The following is a 16,906-nucleotide window of genomic DNA, read 5'->3' as shown; positions in this document are numbered from 1 at the left end:
CAAATTAGGATTGGGGCTCTAACTTGCAAGGTCCTGTGCAAAAAACATCTGCAAGAAACAGCCTCAGCCCTGAAGAGTTTACAGTGCAATAAGCAAGAAAAGGTACAAATGAAAAGGCAAGGAAATCAATGTAGATATCATATGACTCTTAAGCTGTTTGCTGTTTGTGGACTGGATCTTCTGTCCTCCAGTCTTCGTGCATTCTCTAGTGGAAATGAGACCCCTTAAAACTCCTCCTCTCCTGACGCCTTCTCCGTCCTCTCCTGAAAACCCATCCAAAGCTTTTGTTCTGCAAAGATTCCTTACAGAACTCATTTTTCATGCATGTTAATACACAGATTTCAATGGCATATGCATAAATTACACACATACTTGGAATAAAGAACGAGAAAAGAAGTTACTAATCCATTAATGGTTGTAGACTTTACAAGTACATATTGTGCTACTAAAGCTTCTGGTATCAAGTGCAAAGGGAATATTTGCAAGTTAAGCCCCTGAGCAAGACAGGAATAAACCACACCTTGCAAAAGGGAACGAGTCAGAGGAGCCGGTGATTTCTTCCTCTTGGGCTGATATGCCCCCTTTGCTGGGACATCGATTCTTCTCTGGGAAACATCCCCTTTCCATGTCTCTGAATCCCACATACTTTACAACTCTTTGATCCACTCTGTAAGTAAGAGCTTCTCCTTTTAATTTAGTTTTGTCTTCTAGGGGGTTTCTGTAAACTAATAACTTATATTCCACACCAGCTTCCCAGGTCTTCCTTACACTTATGCTGTGTATGCAGCAGGTGAGCAGTGATCATTTTTATCACCATAGAGTAGAAGAATACCCCAAAGACAAATGGAGTAGCTAACATTGTAATCATAAATCAAGCGCTTAATTGTTGGTTGTAGGACTTTTTGGAGTAATAACTTCATTAGAAAAGTAAAATGTGATTTTTAGTTTTGCCACTTTCTTTTTATTTACTACTCTTTTTTTTAGTGCACTAATCTGAGTTTTATGAAAATCAGTTCAAAGTGTCTTGGGAATCATTTACAATTTTGTAAGGCTCTGGTTTTGCCTAGGAGAAAACAAACATAGCTTTCAGATAAACATAAAAGCACCAGCTGTTTTTCCCCCAGAATTTTTATTTCCATAATATTTGCCTTTGGAGATAATTTTACAAGAAGAAACATATAATATATGGAAATATTTAAGAATGCATTTACAATAATTCTATTACTGTAAATACAAAGGCTAGCTTTCATGCCTCAGTAACTGCTCCAGAGGTCTGATGTGTTGGGAAAAAAAAGAGAAGAGAGATCTAGGAAGCAGCCCAGCGTCCCAATCCCAGCTTGGACATCTTGGGGGCCATTGCCTGGTAGCCAGTTTGGTTTTTTGTCAGGACAGAGTTTTCTGGACTGTTAATTTAATGAAAGGCCTGATCTGATTTCTTACTTTTCCCAGAGCATCTTTGCTGGAGCTTGATGGCCTGTGAACAGGAGCTTCAGTAATGTTGGTAGTGTCTGCATCCTCACGTGCTTTTGGCTTAGTGGTAGGACATTTAAATAGTTCAGACGCTGACTGGGAATATCGTGTCTCTTCCTTCTTACAGGAGCCGACATCTTTGCAACCTCCATTATATGAATTTTGGCTGCTTAGATTGTGAGCTTGCGTTGGTTAAAAACAGCGGGCACTAAAGGAGCCCTGATTTCTTTTGAAGGTGTGTCGGTATCCTGCTGTCTGACTGGGAAGCACTGTTGCATCTTCCTAGCCAAAACAGCCCGCCCTCTGACATTACGGTTGATGGATAAATATGCAAACTTAGATCCATTGATACCTCTTTAAAAGTTGCAGTGGGAAAGCTGAAGGAAACATTCAGCTTATCATCATCACCTTACGTTTCTCCCACTAGACCCTGACCCAGCTGACATACATCCATGTACATACAAGTCTGGCTGCTCTAAGGGGATTGACTCCTTTGCTGTGCTCTTCCCAATTTCACATGCCGGTGTTACGGAAGGAAAGAGTGTGCGCTAATAACATCACAGGAGAAGAGTGCTACAGTATCAAATGGTGGTCTTAACTTTGCAGCACATGGGAAAAAAAGTGCTGGATTCAGACACCAGAAATGAAGAAGTTGAGTGATATTGTGTGGAAGATTTCTTTTGGGTAGCGCGTATCCTTTTATGTCTGCCCCTGTGAGTGACATGCAATTTCTGTGCTGCTGCACTTCTCTGAGATGAAAGGATTTGTATAACTCACAGAGACAATCTTTGCATTTAACAAAACCGGTTCCCGTATCTTTCATAATTCATGTCTCTCACTTCAAATCACCTGTCTTTCCATCTCCACAAAGAGATGATCCCTTAAAGTCATCTTGTCAGTCACCCTGCCTGCTTTCCTGCCTTTTTCCTTCCTGCTTGCAATCCCACTAATTTGGCTTCTTCCAACACCAGTGGCTTCCTACTCTTTTGCCTTTGCAATGAATCACCCTTCCGTCTTCTGGTTTCCCACTCTTCCTTCCCCAAAGCATCTGTTAGCCAGTTGTTCATTCATGAGTTGTGCAAGGGTGATGCAAACAGAAATGAGAGGGAATTAACTTCTAATAGTCAGTGATGGATTTCCATGTTGCAACTTAATATATTTAGATTTACTTAGTATCTGGTTGCATTTCTAAACAGCTGTCTTTAGGCATGGTCCTAAGTTGAGTATATGAGGTCTCCTCAGGAACGGGGTCTTAAATTTGCAGCTCTGACTTGTTGACAGTTTCTGATCAGCAGACTAATAACTATTATTTGGTGTACCCCTTCCTATCCTGAGTATTTCTATGGTCCAAATTGCTATAATATTTTAGCATCTCAGTCCTTATTCTGTGCAAGACCTCGATAAGGTAAGAAGGCGGTACGAGCCCATGTCAGAAATTGGGCTGAAACACAAGGAGGGCATCTGCGTGCTGGTGGAGGGGACAACCTGTAGACCAGGCTCATGAACCATTGTGGCAGCACCTGTCTGAAGGAGGTGGGATGACTTGCCCCCTGGAGGTGCCCCTTCCTTTCCCTCCGTACATGGGGGCCGCAGGTGGCTGGCTTGGAGCAGGTCCCTCAGTTTTAGGTGGCAAAGTTGGGTGCCGAGTGACTTATCCCCAGGGCTGTGGCTGTCTGGGGAGTAGGGACTGATGGCAGGCTTTCCCCGGGTCACATCCTGGCCAGCCACGGGAGCAGAGCTGCTCAGGGTACCAGGAGCAGGAAGGGTGTGCTCTCACAGCAACATTTTTCTGATATTTTCTCTTCAGCTTCCTCAACGGGTACAAAATACAGTCTTTCCAAAGCAAGCTGTCTCAGTGCTGTGTTTCATAACCACCAGGGGAGAATCATTAAAGGGGAAGAAAAGGTAGAATTACAGATTCAGCAGCATGGAGGGCAAAACATAACCTCTCTTTTGCTCATAAAAATACTGTGTTTTTTCTCAGTTGCGGAGTAACTTAGGTGCGACTTAAAGTTGATAAAGAATTTTTTCTTAGGAAAACTTAACATCTCTGTTGTTTACAGGTATATTCACATAACATTAGTATCATGTTAAAACAACCAAGAATTACGACTGTATATTTTGTAAATTTTCACACCTAAAGATAGTAGTAATTCATTAGGACTGGTGAGTAAACAGGTTCTTCAGTTCCCATTCTGATTCCCATGCGCTACAGCTGTTTTTTAGAAGTACAGCTTTTTATTTCAGTCAATGAAGCTAACAATGCATGGCAAAGGATGTCGTTAGAATTCGTTATATTTTAAAGTGATGTATGACATGCCGACAATTATAATTCATTTTTTGGCATAGATCCCTGTCGCTTCTATCCCTGTAATAAAGGGTACCATTTATCTTTTTTTCGGAGGCAGATTTTTTGAAACATTCTAAGAAAGGTAGAAGGGGGAGAGAAGGTGGTCAGTCTCCAGTATATATTAAAGAAAGTCCTTTGTGGAATGGTTTTCTACGTTTTAAATAACAGTCACGCTGGGATCGGTCTCGGCTGGGTTCTTACGTTTTGTCCTGTAACTCAAAGGAAATGGGTAAAATGAGTACAACATCGCAGATACAGCCCAGAAACTGCCACAGGACCAAAGTCTCCGGGTATGAAGCTGAGCAGTTCAGATGTGACGGACCACTTATTTCTGTTACTGAACAGACTTTATTCCCTTTAAGAGTCTCAACTTCTGTTCCCCTGTTCTGCAGCTAACAACGCTGCTCACAGCTTGTCTGTATGAGAGGGTTACACGGGTGCCTAAGACCCCAAACCGCTGCTCCTTCGGTGGAGATGCCTTTTTCTAGATTAGTGTGTATCACTTCAGCAGCAGATTACCTAGAGAGAGACATGTTACGTACGTCTGTACAACTGCAACCAGAGCAAACAAACTCCAGTGAATTTGGATGAGGGGCTAGAAATCTGTCTGTGTAGGCAAGCCCCTAAGGTCATAACTAAAACAAAAAAAACCCAAAGCATCAGTTATGATGACAAAACCCAAAATAACAACAAAAAAGCCAAACCAAGCCCTTATAAAACACCTAATTTTGCAAGGGGACTATTTAATTGGGAGAGTTGTCACTGTCTCCTCTGACAGTCTTTCTGCAATTGAATGATGCTACATTCAGTATTTTGATATAAATCGTTCTCAGTAAGAAGGATAACCCCTGATTTAACAGTATTCAGTGTATTTATTCTAACATGGGGTGAAGAAACGGCTGATGCTTGACTGATAATGTTTTGTTGGTTCGATTGAATAATTCCTTGTAGCAGTAAGTAGGCACTGGCCACGCTTGCGTACCGTATTCTCGCTACCCGGTGTTTTATAGTGGCTGGAAAAATACACTGATTTAGATTCCACTTCATTACCAAAGCAGCATTATACTGTACTTTGGTACCACTTTAGCCTTCAATTTAGTTGAAGTCTGTAGGGATTTTTCCATAATAATTCTCAAAATCTCTTCCTTCATTAGCATCCTGCATTTAGTATGTGTTTCAGGACCCACACAATCCTGTGCAGTACTGCCTGAGTTACCGTACACTTCTCAGCAACCTAACTAACCTGCCTGATAGACGCTACAGCCCACCAGTGCTGCGGTGTTCTGGCTAATTAAAATGTGCTTTTAGTTCCAGTGTTTGCAGCAGGTCTCTGATGCATTAAATTACCAGCCTGTAGCGCGTGCTTCTGGAAGTGCGGAGTCTATTTAAATTTGCATAATAGTTTTTAGGATAACTTGTTGAGGATCTTTCAACAAAGGCATTACATACGGCTTGCTTAGTCTGAAGAGTAAGCTGATGTTTCCCAGTGCGAAGAAGATGACTTAGTGCTGAGCAGGTCTTTCACCAGGCCCGCAGTAACCCTGCCGAGTCCGGCCGGGTCACTGGGATGAATAAACAGCTTAAGAAAGGGAGGGATTGGCCCCGTTAACCTCAGGAGCAGAGCTTTTAAGCCCCCATGCTACGAGTGCTGGGACAGGCAGCAGCTCACTGTGCTGCAGCCCACACAACGTCCCACCACCATTGTCAGTCTGTCTGTCCCCGCGGTGCCTGGCAATGCTTCTGCAGTTTCTGTAACCGAGGGAAAATTTAGCGATGCATCGGTTTGTTTTCTTAGATGTGACCGCCCTCTCTGGGCTTCAGAAATCGTTTCCAAGCAAGTAGCTGATGTTTTTGCTGCGTACACCCGCTCCCGTGCGGCTGCCGGGCTCGGCTCCACCCTGAGCATCTCTGCAGGATGCTGCGCTGCAGGGCACGTCCCGGACTGAAACCACCCTCCTCTCTTCCCGGCCGGCTTTAGCCCAGGCTGGTTCACCGTCTGGCCTTGCCGGTGCAGGGTGGGAGCAGAGAGCTGGGGGGAGCGCAGGCGGGCAGCTCTCTGCGAGCGTAACGTTGGTGAAAACCTGGTGCCAGCAGGCAGGGCTGGCGGTGAGCTGGGCTGCAGGCGAGCAGCGCCAGCCCCCGAGTGTTTCTGTTGTCTGAGGCATCTGACATGAGTTTTCCTGATGCGTTCAAGCCCGGTGTCTCTAATTTCCTAATCATGTGGGTGGTGACTGAGCTGCAAGAAAGCTGAGCGCAAAATTGATGCACGGCTTGCTGGCTTCTAAGTGTTTCTATAATTTTCTATAAGATACACACAATGTTCAGCTCATGTCTAATTGGTGCCGTTTCTGGGTGGAACACAATATCCCTTCACAAGTCGTAGGACTTTTGAAAATCATTTTAAGTAGAGTATTCAAGTCTTTCTATATTTTCTTTGATAAAGGAAGTTGTTGGATGTAGTTTATTTTTATGGCACTCAAGCCTCCTATTTAATTGGGCCCTTTTATGCTCCGAGGCTTTCTGTTTGGCTCATGCGGTATTGGATTGTGTAGTGTTCGATGTTCCTTTGCTTCTTTTTGTTCGGTACACAAAAAGCCGATATCTGAAATTCCGCTCCCTGAATACACATGAAAATCCAAGGGGACAGCAGCGGCGGCAGCATTATGGACTGTTCCCTTCCTGCAAGCAATTTCTATCTGTGCAAAAGTAACTGTGCAGCCCTGGTTTCGGTAGCGTTTGGCATTGCCATTCCAGGGACGCTAACGTCATCGCAAAGTGCAAGGCGATGGAGAATCAGAATTGAGACAAAGCAGTGGTGGGAAAGGATCGGTCCAGTGGCTGTGGTGGCTTTTTTTTGTGTCCTGTGGGATTTTTGGACACTCCTCCAATTTCTAGGGCTGGAACCGGAACAAAACATTAATCAATAGTGCCATCACGTCCGATAAATGAAAAAGTAAAACGACAGAACTTAATCACAAACAAGGCTTGTGAGTCTCATAAGCAGAATATTAAAACCCAACTCTAAGTAAAATCATAGCTTGTTTTATCTTCCGGATTAAAGCACCTGCACACACACATGCACACACTCAGGCACACTTAGACTACAGCAAGTGCCCGAGCTTTGATACCCACTTTGTCACAGCAGCACCACTGAGGACACGATCACCCCATTTAGTTACGGGAGGACTTCATTGAGCTTTCTTCTGTCTGTCCACTCACAGCAGATGCTGCTGTGCCCATCCTGCTAAATTAGGTGGCAAAATGTTATTTTTAATTGTTTTGCCCTTGGCAAATTTTCTTCCAATCTGTCAGTTCCCTGTGCGTCTAACAAAACACGACTCTAACAGAGGGAGGGGTTTTATTATTCTTAAAAGCACCAAGGCTCTATCTAGCATGAACAAAATGCCGCTTTCATGAAAGGTAGCTCTTTGCACACACTGCCTTTTTGTTATTTCCTGTAGCAGCTAGGTAATATTGCGAAATGGATGAATACCTTTATTTTTACTCTCCCTGTCATACATATATATACATTTGCTGGAAGTCTATTAGGATATTTGCCATGGTTGTCTGGCTGCCAGTATCTTAAGGCATTGATAAACCACAGAAATAGTACATGGTTCTTCAGGGTCCCAAATTGCTCTTAAAATTGGGTCTACCTGAATCTTTCTCCTGTAATTGAAAACTCTCTTTTGGACTTGGTTCAGTAGCGTCCAAAGGTACTGAGGCGAGTAAAAGGTTGCACTGGATTGGGAGCAGTCAGCACAGGGACAGCAGCAGGGGTGATGAACTTATTTTTCTGAGAGAATGAGAGTCTGCTATGCTCCTAGTCACAGACTGCTTTTGCCAGCTGCTTTTTGTGCTTTATCTTTCGAGATGATGTTTCCCAGGAGGTAGACGTATTATATGTATATCCGCGTGAGAGGGAAACAAAATCAAGTCAGGGAGATACAGACCCTTTAAGAAGAGATTAGAAATTGGAAGGGCACAAAGTAGGTACAGATACCGTCTCGGGAGGAAGTGATTAGATTTGAGAGGGACGAGGGAGGTAATGCCTGCATCTCGAAATCTTGCTGCTGAGGTGCTACGTGGCAGAGCAGCCTTATTTTGTCTTGCTGTGCAGTGCTGACACATTTCGAAACCCATCTCAAATATCTCAGCAGGTGTGTAAGGGACTTTGTTCCAGTGCACCGGGAGGCAGGCGCAGCCACCCTTTACCCATAGTTGGGCTGTCCTAGCTCTCAGGTGTGGGTGCAGAAGAGTCCTTGGTTTTGTGCTGCGGCATCCCAGGTCATCTGCAGCGACAGACAGCTTGAAATGCAGGCAGGGAGCTTGTCTACATCTCTTCTTTCAGCTCAGTGTTTCATTAATCTCTCTGGCACCTGCGATAGATCCTGGAGGAAGTCTCGAAATGTCAGAAGGAAGAAAGATCTGAAAGATGGGAGGGAAGGCTTCGCTTTCCCTGGCATGTTCCTGAAATTACTGAACAACAGGAACACTCTTGCTGTACATGGAAGACTGTCAAGTAGCATTGCTGGGAAGTGAAACTTTTCTGTAACGCGGAAAGGCTGCAGCAGAGTTTGACTTGAGTGTAACGAAACGTTTGTTTCTATAAGATTTCTATCTGGTGTAAAATTCATAGTGTCATGAAAACGTCAGCTCAACTTTTTCATCAGTGGTCACAACAGAAAGGCAAATGTCAGGAAGTAGGAGGGAAATGGGAAACAAAACAGGGAATATCACTGTGCTACTGTACAAGTCCATGGTGTTTCTACAACTTGTGCGTAGTGCACAGGTCTGGTCCTCACAGCCCAAAAAGGAGGTAGCAGAACTGGGAGAGGTCTGGGGAGGTCAGCAGGGATGGTGGGGTTGCAGAACCGGCCTCCTCAGGCTGCAGGCGAGGTGATGGGAGGGAAGGGAAGCATGATATATAGGTCTATAAGCTCATGAATGTCATGGCAAAGGGGTGGTGGTGGTTGTTATTGTCTCTTCCACGAAGAGGATTTGGGGGCACCAAGTTTAGGTAGCGGGTGGAAAGCGTCAGACAACAACAGAAAACTGTTCTACCCTGTGCCCAAGAGTTGTGGCCCTTCTTGCCACCAAGTGCTGTTTATATGGGTTCAACAGGATGTTGGAGAGGTTAATCATAAAGAAATCTATTAACTCCATCCATTAACTCAGCACACGGAAGCCATTTATGAAGTCTCTGATTCAGAAAGTGATGGAAACTGGGTGTGTGTTTTAAGAACTGTGCTTGTTCTGTTCCCATACACTTCCCCATGCATTTCCTTTTGACTGCTGCAGCTGCAGGTGGACCTCTGATCTCAGCCAGCACAGTTGCTTCTTGTATAATGTCATGGTTCTCAAGACTTCCAGGACAAAGTGTGGGATCTGTCTTTTCATGTTGTAACCGTTGGAAAACTCTCCATGAAATTTGAAAGGAAAAAAAGAAAAGGGACTAAGCCAAATGTTGAGTTTATGTCATTTACGAAGTGCTCTAATACCACAGTGATGAGTGCCGTATAACTGTCAGGGTAGATAGGTCTGCTGTCAGGTACCTTGCAAGTGACCTGTTTGACTGCTGCAATGAGCTATTAAAAGGGCAGCTATTAGGGAGTTTAGTATAAACCAGAGGCCAAAGCAGCCTTATATCAAAGTGTTATATTACAGAGGTTGTCACTCTAGTTCTAATTGGCGAAAATTTGCCATGACTTATTCTCCAGGCAAACACATTAACTTGCAGTGGAACAGACTTCTTTGTCCATAATTTGGTTTAACACGTGATGAAAACAGTTGATTAAAACACGATTTAACAAATTGCTGTATCTTATATTTTTGAACTGATCGGAACACGTGCCCATGCAAAAGCGGGGGCAAGCTGCAGAGGAAACAGGCACAACTCTGCAGAGTACAGCTGTGGTTTTGTGGAGGGAGAGGAGGAGAAGAAGCTTCAGAGAGCCTCTTGCGAGGTTGTCAGGGTTACAGGTGCTATTGCTTCTGCAGGTGAGTGGCTTGGGCATTCTCTGCTGATAATTGGTATCGGCTGTTTTCTTCTGAGATAACAAAATTTGCATTTTAATTAGATAGTTGCATTTGTCAACACATGGAAGCTAGGATTCACCGTTTCGGATGTGGGGAAGCTGAGAGCTGCATGCCAATCTGGTGCTCAGTGTGAGAACTGAGGATTTGCACTGAACTCGCTGTTTGAAGACGTCGCTGAGATGGGCAGCAACTGTGCTTTAGCCCTAGGAAAGAAATCTCTGCTGATACCAGCAGAGCCATGGTATGGCTCAAACAGAGTCTGACAGCGCCAGTATATACTTTAGGAAAACAAATGATGTCGTGGTAGATTTCAGGCTGCGCTCGGAATTGGTACAATATGTCATATTGAATTTTCTGCCAGATTTAAGAGTGATATGGCAAAATCTTCATCTACTGTGAAGATGTGCAGCACCACTGACTTCCTTAGAGCTATGTAAGTGTATACAGTTGGGGATGAGGCCTAGGAGGTTTATACTATAGATCAAACAAGCTCAAATAAGCCACTGCTGCACTGAACGAGTACCAGGTGCTGAAGTCAGGCAGAGTAGTGGTATTACCAAGCGGGAGCTTGAAAGCAGGCAGCCTGCTTTGTAGACCAAGGAGGAGAAATTCACTGTTCACTGCTCCTGCAACAGCAACATCTAGTCAGAAAGCCCACCACCGCTTTGGAGTTGGAACAGCCCCGATTTGCTTGGAAATGCTTTTCATGCGCTAAGGCGGGTAATTTTGCAAACTTTTTTAAAAGTCACAAAATGTCTCGCCCTTTGTGACAGGAAGCTGCAAATCTTGCTAAATCGATATAAACTGCCCAGTTTTAAGTAAAGCAGTAGTTTCAGCAAATGCCATGCCTTCAGGGCAGCTTATCCACTCTGAATGTGGAGGAGACACGTGCTTCTGCTGCCCTCTGCTAAGGGGGAGTGAGAAAATGGCACTCTTGAGTCTAACGTCAGCCTTTGTGTGCCTGCTCTGCCTGCTTGCCGCACTGTCTGCTTAAAATCTTTGATTTCTCAGTTTCCCCACCGTCCTTTTAGACAGACAGAGAATCAGATCATTAGCTGCTTCATCAGCACCGTCCGCCCGACTGGCAGGGGCCGGGGAAGGTCTGCCAGAGGTGCAGGGGCAACCGGGGCAGGCTCGCGCCAAGGGTCCTGCCGCTGCCGCCCCACGTATCCACCGTCGCTGCAGGCTGGTCTCCTCTGGCCGGTCCAGCCGTGTACATCTGGTTTCTGTGACTGCTCCTCAGAGGAAAAGAAGAGGAAGGAGCATCGCCTGCTTGGTAGGAGGGGAGCCACAGGACACCAAGAGCCAGGACTAGCTCATAAAGCTTCAAAATTGAGTGAGGTTTGGGGTGAAGCTCAGGTTTTTTTTCCCTAGAAGAAGTCTGAGGATTTGGAAAGCTGTAGAATTATTTTCCCATGTCTGGACACTATATTGTACTGGCATTTATGTGCATGGTGTTGCTGTAATATAGTCAGTTCAGCCTTTTCATTGATGACCTTTTCTGTAACATTAACCACAATATTGTGTGCACGCAATATTGCAAAGAAAAAGACGAGGCAAGGATGCCAGTTGACTATTGCCAGTCTAAGTACTGTACAGGATTTGTAGTTACAGTAATGATGGGTGCAAATACAGAACCAGAAAATAGGCAGTTTTCTGTAGAAAAGTTGCATAATGCTAAAAAAAAATCTAGCTTGCTCAATAACATACTTTGTTGCTGTCATTTATTTTTGTAGGGTCCCTTTCTCAAGTAGGTGGTTATTCATGTTCTGTAGATTTACCAGCACAATGACTTTCTTCCATGTTAAATAGTTTAACAATTTAGGGCTAACTTGTATTTTTACATTTAATAACTTTCTGATATAAGAAGGACTAGTCACACATGGCATTAAGGTGCTGCTAATTGTGAATGAAGGCATTTACGTTCTGAATCCTAGTGAATTGTATTACATGTGTTGCACTGTTTTTACTTCATTCCCTGGTTGATTTTTATAACCAAGTATAGCCTGTAACATTTATTTTCCCAGAATGAAATAAATCCTGCACAGGGGATTGACATCGCTTTTGTTCCTCTTGTGCCTTTTACATAGTGTTTAAATTTCAAGCGGTCTTGTAGGTTTCATGCAAATTCTCCATGGAAAGTAGATTCCATTTTTAATTTTTTAACTCTTTATATCATATAGCCCCATGTATCATGGGGCTATTCCAGGCCAGCATGCAAAACACGCAGGTATCTTTACCTATTGTGCGGGTGAACCCATCTTGGGATGAAAGTTTATTAGGTGCAAGAAGAATACCGTATTTAACGGAAACATAATTAGAATTATATAGACTAGAGTTGAAATCTTTTAAAGTTCCACCGAGGACAGCATAGTTAATAACACTGCTTTATCTCGGCTGAAAGCTAGGGCACCTGCCAGTGTGCAGTGGGACTCGGGAGCATGTCTTCCACCCCAAAGTCCTCCTTCCTCTGTTGTCCAACCCAGTGGTACTTCGCATGGACAGACTGAGGGGGCTGCGAACACGAACGTACCACAGTAACATTGAATTAGTGAAGCAGGTAACTTTACCTGAGATATGCTGTACTTTGCTATCCATTCTGTGTTCAAAGCCTTGAATGGGCCAGAAGCCACCCAAAACTAGGGAAGAAGCCACATGTTAGAGATCTTTGTCAGCAGTCAGTCCTAAAACAAAATACTGGCTTAAATATTCAGAGGATTAATGGGTACGATTTGGTGAAGCAAATTCCTGCAAGTCTTGCAGGTCTCTTCTTTCCTCTTCGTTGAGGAAAGGCCTTTGTTATTGTCAATTTGGCAACTAATTCTTAAGCTGCAGTGTCAGTACACAAACACATAATCCGGTCCAAAGAGATAACTATTAAAATCGATTTGTGAACTACTTGGTTTGTGTTTTAAAATGTGCAGCGTGCATTCAGCTTTGGTTTTCAGAGGAAGCACTTAAAAAAAATAAATACATTGCCTTAGAAGAAGAAGCTGTACTGTTTGCCTTGGGTCTTACAGTAGACCCCTGGCAATGGAAGATTGAACCTCATCTGTGATTTATTTACTTGCATGGCAAACAGGTGGGCAGCTGATAAGTGTTTTGCAGACCCATATTCTTTCAAGAGTTTCAGCTGTATCCGATCAATAAATGCTGGTCCCTGCTGCAAATCCTACCCTGGTGGACAGCGGTACCAAGGTGCTGTTGAGCAGCCAGGCTCTGCCTGAGCAGCTGCTGTGTGTGCTTAGTGAATGGAAGGGCCGAGTTCCCCTGAGGACATGGCAGTGTATAGATAGGAGATGATCGGTAGGGTTTAGTGCTGCTTTACAAGCGCGTGTGGATTTTCAATGCAGAAATAGACTTCTTTTTTAACAGAACTGTAGATAATACAGCACTCGCAGCCTTCTGTGGCAGAGAGATGCGAGGATGTGACCTATTGAATGAACCAGATTTGTCTTGTGAGCATTGTGCTGGTGGGTTGTTCTCCTGCCTCGTCCTTGGAAATGAAGTTATTTCGGTGTACTATGGGAAGGGGTGTTTGTAGACTTGCTGGAAGACTTACATGAAATGGAATATTTCATTTTATACACGAAAAGCATCTTCATTCAGAAGAGGCTGGAGCTATTCCATTCTACTGGAAAAGGACTATTTTCTCATGAAATGGAAAAGAAATTAATCTGATACTTTGATTACCACACAAAATACAATGCTTGTTTCCAATGGAAAAAAAGTAATAACATTTATAATCCGCTCTCTAGTAGCCTACAGTAGCACTGTTGCATTATCCATAGCTGGCTTTTTCTCTAGCTTAAATCTGTATTCGTCTGCGTCGACAGTTTGTGCCCAGGTCTCTGCCACAGTTGCACGTTTCACAGGGAGGCTTTGTTGCACCTTCCCCTATGGAGGGCAGGACAGTCTGTACTGAAAACGCCCAGCCACCTCGGAGGGCAGGGTCCTTGCTCTCTTTGCTGCTTTTATGCCTTGTGCGCGATGCTCACGTTTGTTTGACGTGCCCAGCGTTACTCACTTTGTGTTAGGTTTTCCGTGCTCAAGACTAAAACTGAACTCTGCTGGATTGAACCACAGTGTGCTATGGGTATCGCATAATAAACTCTTTCCTTTTTTTAGGCCCGAACTGCTTTGCAGAAACCATTGTCATTCCAGCAGGCCGGGAGGTGAAAACTGATGAATGCACTATATGTCACTGTACTTACGAAGAAGGCACTTGGAGAATCGAACGGCAAGCTATGTGCACTAGACATGAATGCAAACAAATATAGGAAATCTACAAATCTAAGTACTTTTCGTGGTTTTTATAAAATATCTCACAGCAGTGAGCACCCTAGATGACCCAGGGAAATCCGAATGAGAAGATTCTGGTGAGGAGCAAAGAATAAAATACTGATATTTAGTTTTTCAAAGTAACATAATACTGCAAGGCAAAGAAGTGCATATATTTAAAACGTTTGGACATAAGAATACCTGTCTTAATAAATGTGTTATTTTCACAGTGAGTACACAAAAATACACTCTATAAAATATTCTATGTATTTCTATAATACCATTATAAAGCTTAAAAATAAATGTTTTATATAGACAATACAGATTAAAGTACTGTATCGTTGCCTGTCCTGTTGTATACATGCACCATGGCTAAAACATTACATTCCTGTTCTAGTTTCATCATATGAGGGTTTTCTTGGGGTTTTTTTTGTTTGGTTTTAGTGGGCCAGGAAAGAGCCAGCACATGACAAAACTTTGATGTTCTCGCTTTTGAAAAAAATGGAGTAGAACATGCTTTCAGAGAACACGCGCTTGTTTACGAATATTGCTGTAGTGTAGAGGTGGGTCAGCTCCTTCTCTTAGTTCCACTGGTGCATATCTACTGGTCCACAGCTGAGATAACTTGGAGCAGTAGGTAGTACAAAACTGGTCTCTCATAGCTGCTGTTATAACAATTTAATCAGACAAAATCAGTTCCTAACATTCAGTTCAGACATAGGACATTTCAGCAGGACAAATTCCTCTGTGACGTACACAATATTGCATCGCCTAGCTGGTGGAAATGATGGTAAGTAACCACGCGGCATCGTTAATGTAACGCATAATGGATGTGGAGAAGTGCAGCTTGGAAGGGCTAGAGCAGCCAAACAAGCCTCCACTGATGTGGCTCCACGTTGTTAATCCGTGGGTAGGAGAGCTGGTTAGTCACTGCGCCATTCCCTAGACCCTGCTCTTGCCACCTTGCTGGTGCTGGTTCAACTTTCTGGTTCTTTCTGGCAGTCTGCACGGCGTCTGTGACACTCTGTGTTGAGGAGAAAGGTTTTGAACCAGCTCTTTGAATCCATCAGAGGATTTCTAGCATGGAAGCTGACCCTGACTACATGTGAGGGTAATCACATCTCCCTGCTTCAGCCACCGACAGCCTTCGCTTAGATTCATTTTGGTTTTAGTTTAGTTTATCACCAACTCCTACATTACATCTGCTTTGAATACCTGTTAAGACAACGGCTCAAGAAAACACTTAAACATGGGCTTACCTTTAAGCTTTTGCTAGAGGGAAGACTTAATGAATCAATATCTAAAACCAGAAGACTATTGCTTAAATTCCCACCTACCCTTTGCTACTTACTCCCGTGGTGTAACCTGGTTACCAGGTTGGCATCCATAGGAAGAATGATTTTCTGGTACTTCTGAAGACCATGGGACTTTGGCCAGTGACTTCAGTGGATCCCAGTTAATCACCTCACGTCTGTATTTTGAGCATGTGTCTGTCTGTCGCTGAGCATTATTTTCCCCAGTGATGGTATGGGAGAGGAAGAGGAGTGACAGAATCAGAAACAATGGAACTGTGTCTTGCACAGACAGTCCTGTGGCAGTGTCATGCATGGTATTAGTCTAGTCACAAGACGAACGGGAGAGGGGAAGACAGATTATTGGATTTAACTAGTTCTAAATCACACAAAAATCAAGTAAATAATAACTTTCCCTGAAGTGGATGTGCACATATGTAAACATTGTACTGGAAATGCTGTTCTCCAGTAGCTGGCATTCCTAGCGGGGAATATAATACCTGGGTTGTCCCTCAGTCTGCTGGTGACAGTGGACGGTGACACAGAGTACAGATTTTTTTTTTTTTTTCTTAGAAGAGGGGAAGAAGTGTTTCATGTCTCATTTGTACCTAGACCATAAGTACACGTCCAGATACAAACATAAATACTTGATTTTGCCTTTTTATAAAAAGAATACCTCATTCATTGTATGCCTCTCATTAACACAGTGAGATCCTGCTTATTTGGGAGTAAAGGAGGTATGATTTGGCTTAAAATTGTATTATTTTAAGTATACCTATCCATTTCATAAGATTCAGTAGTCATATGACAGAAAGCTAGCTCCTAAATCAGTAGGACCCATGCCTCATGGCTACGCAGGCTTCTGCTTACTGAAATCAAGTGTCTGCACAGCTCTGAGAAAGTGCCACGAGTGCCAGTGGTCTTCCATGCACGTCTCCTCGAGGCGAGTGGAAGTACCCACGTAGGAAGCGGCTGTGCGACATGAGTAAGAGCAGAGAAGGTGGACTCGCAACTCAGTGTGGGATTGCCTTTCCAAATAGGCTGCTTAGTGTCTCTCTAAGAGACAGACGTGTTTTCAGTGAAATTATGAGAGACTCAGAATTTGAGTCTTTCAATGTATGGCCACAATGTTTAAGTTTTTGGAAATCTCACTTCAGACTAGTCACCCTTTGCTTCTCCTTCACTGGAGGTTCTTGTTAAGCCTTATACTGTTTCCCAGGGCTTGAATTGCTGTTCTTTTGGGAAGTTCTGTCTTTATTGAAGTAGTGAGTGCAAAGGTAAAGGATATTTTAGTTTGTGTTTCTAGCATAGCTTTTATAAATGTTTTCTGTTGCACATTTTTTCCAAAATATTTTTCCGTCTTTCAATCCTGGTACCAACATATTAATGTCATCTTTACTGTAGTAATAATCCCATTTCATATGGAATTCCCTGGGCAAATTCATCTTGACACCCAGCTCTGTGAGTAGTTTCT

The 16,906-nt window shown here is 43.5% G+C and overlaps 1 protein-coding gene across 2 annotated transcripts in view; it reads left to right on the top strand.

Moving 5' to 3' along the window:
* VWC2 (von Willebrand factor C domain containing 2) overlaps window positions 1–14,447 on the top strand; it is a 63,651-nt gene extending 49,204 nt beyond the window's left edge. For both annotated transcript variants that reach the window (XM_076332240.1, XM_076332239.1), the window contains exon 4: window positions 13,988–14,447. In XM_076332240.1, coding sequence (XP_076188355.1) covers window positions 13,988–14,139 — 152 coding nt within the window. In that variant the 3' untranslated portion in view covers window positions 14,140–14,447. The remainder of the gene's footprint in view (window positions 1–13,987) is intronic.
* The last annotated feature ends 2,459 nt before the right edge of the window (window positions 14,448–16,906 follow it).

This window comes from Aptenodytes patagonicus, chromosome 2 (genome assembly GCF_965638725.1).
Source record: "Aptenodytes patagonicus chromosome 2, bAptPat1.pri.cur, whole genome shotgun sequence".
NCBI lineage: Eukaryota > Metazoa > Chordata > Aves > Sphenisciformes > Spheniscidae > Aptenodytes > Aptenodytes patagonicus.
The sequence above is the reverse complement of the archived record's forward strand: the minus strand, read 5'-3'. Positions and strand labels throughout refer to the sequence as shown.